Source organism: Bombina bombina, chromosome 12, assembly GCF_027579735.1.
Source record: "Bombina bombina isolate aBomBom1 chromosome 12, aBomBom1.pri, whole genome shotgun sequence".
Lineage (NCBI taxonomy): Eukaryota > Metazoa > Chordata > Amphibia > Anura > Bombinatoridae > Bombina > Bombina bombina.
The window spans coordinates 64,067,755-64,080,902 of record NC_069510.1 but is presented as its reverse complement, the minus strand read 5'-3'; the positions used below and the strand labels follow the sequence as shown (position 1 = coordinate 64,080,902).

General features: G+C 38.0%; 1 protein-coding gene across 1 annotated transcript in view; it reads right to left on the bottom strand.

Annotated features, from left to right (window-relative positions):
• Positions 1–3,098: 3,098 nt before the first annotated feature.
• Positions 3,099–13,148, bottom strand: part of LOC128643114 (ficolin-1) — a 38,524-nt gene continuing 28,474 nt past the window's right edge. The window contains exon 9 of the mRNA XM_053696063.1: positions 3,099–3,433. Within this exon, the coding sequence (XP_053552038.1) occupies positions 3,198–3,433 (236 nt within the window). The 3' untranslated portion in view covers positions 3,099–3,197. The remainder of the gene's footprint in view (positions 3,434–13,148) is intronic.

Sequence of the window (13,148 nt, the reverse complement as noted above, 5' to 3'; positions counted from 1 at the left end):
TGTAAATAAAAATACAAACACCCCCCAACAGTAAAACCCACCACCCACACAACCAACCCCCCAAATAAAAACCTATCTAAAAAACCTAAGCTCCCCATTGCCCTGAAAAGGGCATTTGGATGGGCATTTAGCTCTTTTTCTGCCCAAACCCCTAATCTAAAATTAAAACCCACCCAATAAACCCTTAAATAAAACCTAACACTAGCCCCGAAGATCCACTTAAAGTTTTTGAAGATCCGACATCCATCCTCAACGAAGCGGCATAAGTCCTCAGCGAAGCCAGCAGAAGTCTTCATCCAAGCGGGCTAAAGTCTTCATCCAGAAGGCATCTTCTATCTTCATCCATCCGGCGCGGAGCGGCTCCATCTTCAAGACATCCGGCGCGGAGCATTCTCTTCTTCCGACGTCTTCTGAACAATGAAGTCTCCCTTTAAATGATGTCATCCAAGATGGCGTCCCTTACATTCCGATTGGCTGATAGAATTCTATTAGCCAATAGGAATTAAGGTAGAAAAAATCCTATTGGCTGTTGCAATCAGCCAATAGGATTGAGCTTTCATTATATTGGCTGATCCAATCAGCCAATAGGATTGAGCTTGCATTCTATTAGCTATTCCAATCAGCCAATAGAATGCAAGCTCAATCCTATTGGCTGATTGGATCAGCCAATAGGATGAAAGCTCAATCCTATTGGCTGATTGCAACAGCCAATAGGATTTTTTCCCCTTTAATTCCTATTGGCTGATAGAATTCTATCAGCCAATCGGAATGTAAGGGATGCCATCTTGGATGACGTCATTTAAAGAGAGACTTCGTTGTTCAGAAGACTTTGGAAGAAGAGGATGTTCCGCGCTGGACGTCTTGAAGAAGGAGCCGCTCCGCGCCGGATGGATGAAGATAGAAGATGCTGTCTGGATGAAGACTTCTGCCGGCTTGGATAAAGACTTCAGCCCACTTAGATAAAGACTTCTGCCGGCTTTGCTGAGGACTTCTGCCGCTTCGTTGAGGATGCATGTCGCGTCTTCAAAAACTGTAAGTGGATCTTCGGGGGTTAGTGTTAGGTTTTTTTTAAGGGTTTATTGGGGGGGATTTATTTTTAGCTTAGGGTTTGGGCTGAAAAAGAGCTAAATGCCCTTTTAAGGGCAATGCCCATCCAAATGTCCTTTTCCGGGCAATGGGGAGCTTAGGTTTTTTAGATAGGATTTTATTTGGGGGGTTGTTTGTGTGGGTGGTGGGTTTTACTGTTGTGGGGATATTTGTATTTTTATTTACAGGTAAAAGAGCTGATTTCTTTGGGGCAATGCCCCGCAAAAGGCCCTTTTAAGGGCCATTGGTAGTTTATTGTAGGCTAGAGGGTTTTTTTTATTTTGGGATGGCATTTTTATTTTGACAGGGCTATTAGATTAGGTGTAATTAGTTTAAATATTTGATAATTTATTTTTTATTTTGTGTAATTTAATGTTTATTATTTTTTGTAACTTAGTGTTTTTTATTTTGTGTAACTTAGTGTTTTTTATTTTTTGTAATTTAGTAATTTTTAATACTAGATTTAAATAATTTGAGTAGGGTTAGGTGTTTAAATATGTAATATAGTTAATTTAATTGTTAGTTTAATTTTAGTATAATAGGGTAGGTTAATTAATAGTTTAATATAGTTTAATGTAATTTTAGTATAATAGTTAGGGTAGGTTAATTAATAGTTTAATATAGTTTAATTTAATTCTAAAGGTAAGTTTAAATTTATTATAAGATAGGGATGAGTTAATTTTTAATGTAAAGTTAGCGGGTTGTTAGGTTTAGGGGTTAATAGGGTAATTTAGTTTATGGTGATGTGGGGGGCTGGCGGTTTAGGGGTTAATAGGTTTAGTAAGTGGTAGTGATGTGGGAGGCCAGGGGTTTAGGAGTTAATACATTTATTTAGTTGCGGAGGGCTCCGGGAGCGGCGGGATAGGGGTTAATAACTTTATTTAGTTGCTGAGTGCTCCGGGAGCGGCGGGATAGGGGTTAATAACTTTATTTAGTTGCGGTGGGCTCCGGGAGCAGCGGGATAGGGGTTAATAACTTTATTAGAGTTGGCGGTGGGCTCTGGGAGCGGCGGGATAGGGGTTAATAACTTTATTAGAGTTGCTGTGGGCTCCGGGAGTGGCGGGATAGGGGTTAATAACTTTATTTAGTTGCGGCGGGCTGGCGGTGTTTAGTGACAGGGTATAAATAAAGTTGGGAAAAAGCTGAATAGCAGCGAGAGTGATGACTGTTAGTTAACAACAGTCTGATGCTCATCGCCCCGTATTTGGTGCGCAGCTTTTTTGATAAATAAGGAGAGCGTATTAAGATCCGCGGCCTCAATGTTAGGCGAGCGTATTGGTGCCGTTGAATGCAACACAGTTGGCGGCTTGATAAATATCCCTCATGAAGTAAATTAGAAAGTTGTTTAAAATTGTATTCTCTATCTGAATCATGAAAGAAAAATTTGGGGTTTCCTGTCCCTTTATTTTTTAATTTGGTTACCCAAATAAATGAATTATAGTATTTTTTAAAATATATCACTAACAAAACACATGCGTACATAACACATAGATGGTTTAAATGTCAGAAAATAAATGTGAAATCGATTGAAAAGAAAGAGTTGATAAACAGGAACATACGGAACACATCGATAAATGCTGACAGCATACGCTATCAGCATTTATCATTGCACCAGCAGTTCTTGTAAACTGCTGGTGCAATGCTGCCCCCTGCAGATTTGTGGCCAATCGCCCGCTAGCAGGGGGTGTCAATCAACCCGATCGTATTTGATTGGGTTGATTCCTGTCGGCCGCCTCAGAACAGAAGGACAAGTTATAGAGCAGTGGTCCGTACGGAGCTTGATAAATTGACCCCTTGGTATAATTTGTTTAAGGAGCAGCAATGCACGGCTGCTTTCTAACTGAACACATTGGTGAGCCAATGACACTCAGTATAAATATGCAGCCACCAATCAGCAGCTAGAACCTAGGTTCTCTTCTGCTCCTGAGCTAATCTAGATAAACCTTTCAGCAAAGAATAAGAAGAGAAGGAAGCAAATTAAATAATAGAAGTAAATTGGAAAGTTGTTTAAAATGGCATGTTTTGTCTGAATCATTAAAGAAAAAATGTGTGTTTCAAGTCCCTTTAAAGTCATATAAGATGTGTATTACTATCTGATGCCGTGTTAATTACTACACAGGCCTAATCTTCATTTCAGAGTTTTTGTAGGAGTAATTGTGCCCCTTGTCATGGAACCAACTGAAGCCAAAGGGGTTGGAGCCCTGATACAATCCATTCAAGTTTGCTTGGTGACAGTCATGGTACCACCATCCTCCTTTGCATAGTGTGGCACAGTTCTGCGGGTGATTATCATTGTCTTGGTCCTTGGTGGTAAATTTCATGTTTTTATGAAAACTAAAGGAATCTCCTGAGAAAATACAAAACAATCACAAATTTGGAGTTTATCTTACATGCATGAGACCAGTGCAATTTAATGAATAAACCACAAAAGTAGAATATATTTGGATAGTAATCTTGTGTCTTTTAGACAAGGAAAATAAGTACAACTGCTGGGTCAGTCTTTCTAGACCAGTGATGGCGAACCCTGGCATTCCAGATGTTTTAGAAATACATTTCCTATGATGCTCAACTGGACTTCAGAGTGCGTAAGCATCATGCAAAATGTAGTTATGAAACATCTGGAGTGCGAAGGTCCGCCATCACTGTTCTAGACAATGTTTAGTGTTTTTTGCAATACCTGGATGCTGCTGAATCCATTGTTATCAATTTTTTTTGTTTAAATTATCTTTTGAGGTTTGACACAAAAAATTAACATATATGAATAGTCAGGATAAAGAGTAAGTAACACAAAGGAAAATAATGCGGAATGGTTATACATCACATTGTTGACAGAAATTTGGAAACCTTACTTTTACATATATATGCTGGAATGTGAAGGTAGCTATTGGGTTGGCCACTTCTGGGCCACCTGATACAGGAAAGGTACTCTAGTCATGATAGCCACACGTGTGACCCTTACGAGTCTATAGGAGTATTTAAGACAGATGGTAAAGTATTACTATAAGTAATATATGGCAAGATAAGTGAATGCAGTGAGTAACCTGGTACCTTAGGAGGTAGTTATTTTGTAAGCATTCTATAGGAATATGACATAGTTGACACTATGTTGAAGGCTAGCCCTGACACATATTTTGTTCTAATAGAAAGAAGTTCTGTTCGGTATAAGTGAGAATTCTTGATATTATATTCCCTTGATAAGAGTATATCAAATACAAGGTAAAGCTATGGTATAGGTTGGGTGAAGGGTCTGCACCCTAGTTGAGGCCGCGGAGGAGGAGAGAGAAGGAAAAGAAAAGGGGTGTAGGGGAGTGAGGGCCTTATGTTGGGAAGAGAGAGTCCCAGGCATGCCAGATTTTGTGATAAAGGTCCAGTTTGTCATTCTAAAGGCATATAGTTCCATATTTTTTATTTATTCCGTGATGGACATCATTTGAGCTAAGGAAAGGGGAGGTCTGTTTCCAATTTCTTGAGATTGCTAGTTTAGTAGCAATTAGAAGTTATGTTATTAGAAATTGATCAGGTTCTTTGAGTTTGGGGGCTCCATGATGCAGGTGACACAAGGCTGGGCCCACAGGTACCGGGATATGTAATTTGTTCAAAATTTCAAAAACGGTTCTACAAAGGCCTTTAATCTTAGGACACCATTGTTATTAATTTTTATTACTGTGTTCTTCTTACAAAAACTATTGAGCAATGGCAGTCAAGACATTTAGGGGAGCTAGCAAAGGTGTGTAAAGAAAAAATGGTAGTCACTGTTTTCATCTCATTCTATTTTTCTCATCTTAATCCTCTCACCATTATTTTGTGTGTCCTTGTCCACATTTTAAGACTCAATCAGCGATAGATCCTTCTCTTTCCATTTACAATCTATTTTCATATTCAACTAACGAGGGTAGGGTCTGACCTAAAGGGCTACATATTACATACTTAGCAGTCTTTAAGAGAACTGGGCATAGCACTGGAAAGGTTGAAAAGGGCATGTCTTCCAGATCTAGAGTTATGTGCCCTTCTTTATACTTACTAGAGGCTGCATAATCCTGAGTACTGGAGTCTGATAAGTCTTGCTTACTAGAGTCTGATAAGTCATACAGAGGTTAGTGAATTCTACTAGTTGATGACCAGTTCTGCTTACAGAGTTTGCTGAGATGTGTTTGCTAAATGCTGATGAGTCCTAATTACTAGATGCTGATGGATCCTGATATTCGAGGGCACTGAGTTCTACTAACTTGTTGGTGGTGATGGGTACTATTTAGATATTGCTGTGGTCTGATTACAATAGGCTGTTGAGTATTGCTAATCAAAGGATAAGTCCTACTTACTACAGCCTCCTGACATTTCTCACCACACTTTGCTTTGTCCTTGTTGTGTTCTTCTTAGATGAGTTGAGTTATTTTACTAGAGGTTGTTGAATTCTTCTCACTAGACATTTTACTCAAACTCAGCAGGGTCCTAGATCTACCAACAGCTTCTACAGCCTTCAGTCTCACTGATTCATATTTTTTTTATATGAAGTGTATTTAAAAAAATCATAAAGAGATAAGTGAGCTTTAGTGAAAGGTTGCACAAAATTACATACGAAATTAAGAGACTGGAGAGGCTGTGAATCTAGCAGAGACTAATAAAAGGTATCCATTAAAGACTCTCTAGTCTGTAGCACAACAGTGTTTTAGTGTTAACATTTTCTCTGCACGTGCATGCGAAGCATACATAGATATTCTCAGTGCACCACAATGTTCACTGACATTGCCTAAAGACATACAATCCATCAGTGACTAATTTATAGAGATATATCATGCGACTAATGCTGTTAAAGCACTAAAACCTTACATGAAATAGTGACAGGCATTTTATAATTTTGAACACCTTTGCAGGGGACAGAGATTATGATTAGAATGATTTAAGTGTTTTCTTGTTTTTTGTTTGCATAATGCACCCTGATAATGACTTCTAGTTATATGAGAAGATTTAAAATGTACCCATCCTGTCATAACAAAAGTCTTAGGTATAACCGGTGCAGAATGAAATATTTTTCTGTATGGACACTGCAGCAGTCCATACGTTGGGGTTACAGCGCTATAGTTTCCATTAGTGATTCTGTGCTGGTGAGTAAAAGATTTCAGAAGGATGTCAACTGGCATTACATGTTAAAAATAGATTAAAATTGTATATACATTACATCCATACATTTACTTTTACATCCAGAGGGCGTTTTTTTACATTACTGGCAGTAGCTAACTATGGGCTAGATTACAAGTAAAGTATAAAAACAGCGCTATTGTGCGTTAGCATCTCTTGAGCGCAATCAATACTACTGCTATTTTTGCTCTCATATTACAAAGTTCAAAGTTATTTTTTATTACTCATGTGATTAGTGTAGAGCACATAACCTTCGCAAATCGGATATGGCAGGTGTTTTATTATTATTATATTTTAAATAACGTGTGCAAATCCAGATCTTAGTGTGCTGTACTTTCACAAGAATAAATGTGGCTCAGAAAAGAGCCAAATTCGGCGAGCAACTGCCTTTGTCCACATTTGGATGCAACTGAATCATCCAAATGCACACCCATAATTGAGTAGCTATTGTCTAGAACACATCAAACCAATAGAATAATGTTACCAATAATATATAGGGGGATGCACAACATGGAGAGATAAAAAAGAATGCTATGTGTACAGCAGACACCAAAATACTATAGATAATATAGATAAAATCAGTCTAAGAGGTAAGCACAATTATACATTGCATATCTTGTTTTAGCTCTAAGGATTACCTTAGTGATACACAAATGCAAAGCACTTAAAGGGATACTAAACCCATTTTTTTCCTTTCATTATTCAGATAGAGCATGCAATTGTAACCAACTTTCTAATTTACTCCTATTATCAATTTTTCTTTGTTCTCTTGGTATCTTTAGCAGCCGGCCCATTTTTGGTTCCGTACCTGGGTAGCGCTTGCTGATTAGTGTCTAAATGTAGCCACCAATAAGCAAACGCTGTCCAGGGTCCTGAACCAGCTGCTAAGCTTATATTCCTGCTCTTTCAAATAAATATACCAAGAGAATGTCGAAAAATTTATAATAGGAGTAAATTAGAAAGTTGCTTAAAATTGCATGCTAAATCTGAATCATGAAAGAAAAAAAAATGGGTTTAGTATCCCTTTAAGTGCTTTGCATTTGTGTATCACTAAGGTAATCCTTAGAGCTAAAACAAGATATGCAATGTATAATTGTGCTTACCCCTTAGTCTGAAAAAAATTGGGTTTAGTATCCCTTTAAACATTACCCCACAGGCACACAAGAGTAGTTTATTATATATTAGTCACCACTTCATAAGATTATAATACGGATAGCTAAGTCAATAAAGAAGTCATATCAGGTTGCCAAAGCCAAGGAGTGCTGTCACAGTCTAAGAGCTGAGGGGTTACCTTTAGCCAAACAGGCTCAATACATCTCAGCACTTCAGCCCACTCTTGTTTAGGCCAGATCCTGACAAAAGGAGAATAGAGGGGACCTATCTAGTTATATATGGGGATGCTAAATCTCTCTAGATAGAGAGGTACGGGATCTTTCAGGGCAGCTAGAATTAATGCAGCAGCATCCACCATATTCTCATACAACATCTTGATGTTAAGCAATGTACTTGGAAGGGCATAATGCAATGACGAGCAATATAATACTGCTCTCGATGGGTCCAGGAGCATAATCCCTGAGGAAGGTTTGATTCGAGGTCGTCTCCTCCTACATCTAGGACCTCAGAAATAGGTCCAGAACAATGGAGCTGGAATAAAAAGAAAAAGCAATACTAGTTACTCACTATGGACCTGATGATCAAAATCTCTTCTGCCCAGGTGAGGATCTAAAATGATCCTCCAGCATTGTGAGATTCCTAGTGAAATTCTTAAATGCAGATTTTGCTTTAATTCTCCAAGAGGCATTCCCTACTTTTTTGTATGTGAAGGAGAGACAAGCCCAGTGCAATATAGCCCTGCATGACATGACAATTCTGCTGCTTTTAAACTTTGTGATTTGTGTATTACTATACGCTTCAGATTAAGTTTTATTACATTTAAAAATGGCACTTTCTATTTTGTATTTTATTTTGTATTTAGGATTATGCTTTCATACGGCTAGATTTAGAGTTTTGTCGGTAACGACCCGCGTAGCTAACGCCGGCTTTTTCTGGCCGCACCTTTAAAATAACTCTGGTATTGAGAGTCCATATAATGTCAGCGTTAGACTCCAAAAAAGGAGCGTAGAGCATTTTTAACGCAACTGCAACTCTCGATACCAGAGTTGCTTACGGACGCGGCCAGCCTCAAAAACGTGCTCGTGCACGATTCCCCCATAGAAAACAATGGGGCTGTTTGAGCTGAAAAAAAACCTAACACCTGCAAAAAAGCCGCGTTCAGCTCCTAACGCAGCCCCATTGTTTGCTATGGGGAAACACTTCCTACGTCTGCACCTAAGACTCTAACATGTACCCCGAGTCTAAACACCCCTAACCTTACACTTATTAACCTCTAATCTGCCACCCCCGCTATCACTGACCCCTGCATATTAATTTTAACCCCTAATCTGCCGCTCCGTAAACCGCCGCTACTTACATTATCCCTATGTACCCCTAATCTGCTGCCCCTAACACCGCCGACCCCTATATTATATTAATTAACCCCTAATCTGCCCCCCACAACGTCGCCTCCACCTGCCTACACTTATTAACCCCTAATCTGCCGACCGGAGATCACCGCTATTCTAATAAATGTATTAACCCCTAAAGCTAAGTCTAACCCTAACACTAACACCCCCCTAAGTTAAATATAATTTTAATCTAACGAAATTAATTAACTCTTATTAAATAAATTATTCCTATTTAAAGCTAAATACTTACCTGTAAAATAAATCCTAATATAGCTACAATATAAATTATAATTACATTGTAGCTATTTTAGGATTAATATTTATTTTACAGGCAACTTTGTAATTATTTTAACCAGGTACAATAGCTATTAAATAGTTAAGAACTATTTAATAGTTACCTAGTTAAAATAATTACAAAATTACCTGTAAAATAAATCCTAACCTAAGTTACAATTAAACCTAACACTATACTATCATTAAATTAATTAAATAAAATACCTACAATTACCTACAATTAAACCTAACACTACACTATCAATAAATAAATTAAATACAATTCCTACAAATAACTACAATGAAATAAACTAAAGTACAAAAAATAAAAAAGAGCTAAGTTACAAAAAATAAAAAAATATTTACAAACATAAGAAAAATATTACAACAATTTTAAACTAATTACACCTACTCTAAGCCCCCTAATAAAATAACAAAGCCCCCCAAAATAACAAAATGCCCTACCCTATTCTAAATTACTAAAGTTTAAAGCTCTTTTACCTTACCAGCCCTGAACAGGGCCCTTTGCGGGGCATGCCCCAAGAAGTTCAGCTCTTTTGCCTGTAAAAAAAACATACAATACCCCCCCCAACATTACAACCCACCACCCACATACCCCTAATCTAACCCAAACCCCCCTTAAATAAACCTAACACTAAGCCCCTGAAGATCTTCCTACCTTATCTTCACCATACCAGGTTCACAGATCCGTCCTGAAGAGCTCCTCCGATGTCCTGATCCAAGCCCAAGCGGGGGGCTGAAGAGGTCCATGATCCGGCTGAAGTCTTCATCCAAGTGGGAGCTGAAGAGGTCCATGATCCGGATGAAGTCTTCATCCAAGCGGGAGCTGAAGAGGTCCATGATCCGGATGAAGTCTTCTATCAACGGCATCTTCAATCTTCTTTCTTCGGGAGCCATCATCTTCCATCCGACGCGGAACATCCTCTTCTCCCGACGCCTACTAGCCGAATGAAGGTTCCTTTAAGGGACGTCATCCAAGATGGCGTCCCTCGAATTCCGATTGGCTGATAGGATTCTATCAGCCAATCGGAATTAAGGTAGGAAAATTCTGATTGGCTGATGGAATCAGCCAATCAGAATCAAGTTCAATCCGATTGGCTGATCCGATCAGCCAATCAGATTGAGCTCGCATTCTATTGGCTGTTCCGATCAGCCAACATTACAATGGGTTGTAATGTTGGGGGGGGGGTATTGTATGTTTTTTTTTACAGGAAAAAGAGCTGAACTTCTTGGGGCATGCCCCGCAAAGGGCCCTGTTCAGGGCTGGTAGGGCATTTTTTATTTTGGGGGTCTTTGTTATTTTATTAGGGGGCTTAGAGTAGGTGTAATTAGTTTAAAATTGTTGTAATATTTTTCTTATGTTTGTAAATATTTTTTTATTTTTTGTAACTTAGTTCTTTTTTATTTTTTGTACTTTAGTTAGTTTATTTCATTGTAGTTATTTGTACATATTGTATTTAATTAATTTATTGATAGTGTAGTGTTAGGTTTAATTGTAGGTAATTGTAGGTATTTTATTTAATTAATTTAATGATAGTATAGTGTTAGGTTTAATTGTAACTTAGGTTAGGATTTATTTTACAGGTAATTTTGTAATTATTTTAACTAGGTAACTATTAAATAGTTCTTAACTATTTAATAGCTATTGTACATGGTTAAAATAATTACAAAGTTGCCTGTAAAATAAATATTAATCCTAAAATAGCTACAATGTAATTATAATTTATATTGTAGCTATATTAGGATTTATTTTACAGGTAAGTATTTAGCTTTACATAGGAATAATTTATTTAATAAGAGTTAATTAATTTCGTTAGATTAAAATTATATTTAATTTAGGGGGGTGTTAGTGTTAGGGTTAGACTTAGCTTTAGGGGTTAATACATTTATTAGAATAGCGGTGAGCTCCGGTCGGCAGATTAGGGGTTAATGTTTGAAGTTAGGTGTCGGCGATGTTAGGGAGGGCAGATTAGGGGTTAATACTATTTATTATAGGGTTAGTGAGGCGGATTAGGGGTTAATAACTTTATTATAATAGCGGTGCGGTCCGCTCGGCAGATTAGGGGTTAATAAGTGTAGGCAGGTGGAGGCGACGTTGTGGGGGGCAGATTAGGGGTTAAAAAATATAATATAGGGGTCGGCGGTGTTAGGGGCAGCAGATTAGGGCTACATAGCTATAATGTAGGTGGCGGCGCTTTGCGGTCGGCAGATTAGGGGTTAATTATTGTAGGTAGCTGGCGGCGACGTTGTGGGGGGCAGATTAGGGGTTAATAAATATAATACAGGGGTCGGCGGTGTTAGGGGCAGCAGATTAGGGGTACATAAGTATAACGTAGGTGGCGGTCGGCAGATTAGGGGTTAAAAAAATTTAATCGAGTGGCGGCGATGTGGGGGGACCTCGGTTTAGGGATACATAGGTAGTTTATGGGTGTTAGTGTACTTTAGAGTACAGTAGTTAAGAGCTTTATGAACCGGCGTTAGCCCAAAAAGCTCTTAACTCCTGACTTTTTTCTGCGGCTGGAGTTTTGTCGTTAGAATTCTAATGCTCACTTCAGACACGACTCTAAATACCGGAGTTAGAAAGATCCCATTGAAAAGATAGGATACGCAATTGACGTAAGGGGATCTGCGGTATGGAAAAGTCGCGGCTGAAAAGTGACCCTTTTTTGACTGACTCCAAATACCGGAGGTAGCCTAAAACCAGCGTTAGGAGCCTCTAACGCTGGTTTTCACGGCTACCGCCAAACTCCAAATCTAGGCCATAGTTAGTGTAACTTTAACAAATAGGATCACACTTTGTAAATTATTGTGTATTTTTTACAAATTACATTGCATTGTATTTCTTCTATTTAAAATAAAACTGATAACTGATGGCTTCAGTTTCTCAGAACGCAAAAGAATCTCTAGTTTGGAGAGAAATTATAGTGCAGACTTCACAGGGGCTGAACTCTAAGAAAAAGGGTGAAACCTGGAAGTCCCAGAGAGATGAAAGATGCTTTCCCTAGAAACTAATGAAGCTCTATGTGGGATAGATAATTTCTCAAGCAAGAGAGAAGCTAACTTGAGTACATCTGGGGCTGATATAAAGGCTCGATTTGCATCAAATACAAATTAAACTGAAATGCTTTCACTACAATTTAACTTGCTTTTGTGTATAGTATATATTATTTTCCTGTCAGTTAAATAAGTGTATTGTGAACTTTGAACAAACTTTAGCTGCATACAACTGGCAAGTTAAATCAGTTAAACCAGCTTGTTTAAGATGCTTACAGTATTTTACAAGACTTGTGAGAAAACTTCAGACATACTATGGAAAGTCCCTTGTTCCTCCCACTTTCTGATGCTGTGTTTTATTTTACAATAGAGAAAATACAACGTGCAATTTAATGTGTAAAAGCTACACTGAAATATACAAAGTATAATCCTTATTTGATAAAGTAACACAGATACTTTAAAAACATCATCAGAATTTGTAAAATCACTGCTAGATCCAAATCTAAATCTAAATGTATTAAAATATAAAATAAAAAGTACAAACCTTGAATGTAATAATACTAAGGACCCATTCTGAAGTGTAAAGTAATATAAAATACAAAGCACAAAGTAAGTGTAATAAAACTCTCATATCAGTGCTATGTTGCACTAGGCTTGTCTCTCCTTCAGGTACCGAAATGAGAGAGATCTTGCAGTGCTGGAGAGTTCCGCCCTTTTTCTTTGAGCAGTCAGTGAGTTGAGCCTCTGTGAAGTCTGAACTACAATTTTCTCCAAGCTGGATAATCTTTGATCATCAGGTCCTATTTTAATGAAGCAGTCTCCACTGAAATATAAAATAGATGCCTTAGAAAGGACTTAGAATATCTTCTTATGCTGGACTTTAGCTGTACTGGAACTGCAAAGCATGAACCCGCTGCATGGCAACATTGTATCTGCCTAGGAGATGACAGGGTTTTATAGGGGACATGCCAATTAACAAGTTCAATAATGTAGGTGCAGGCACTTTGAAATGCACTGTTGTGACTGTGCTTTAATAAATCAATACCATGCATGTTAATCAACCTCTTCTAAATCTCCTATGTCCATTTCAGAGTGTTTTGCACATGTGCAAGATAATAGACTGATTGAAAATAA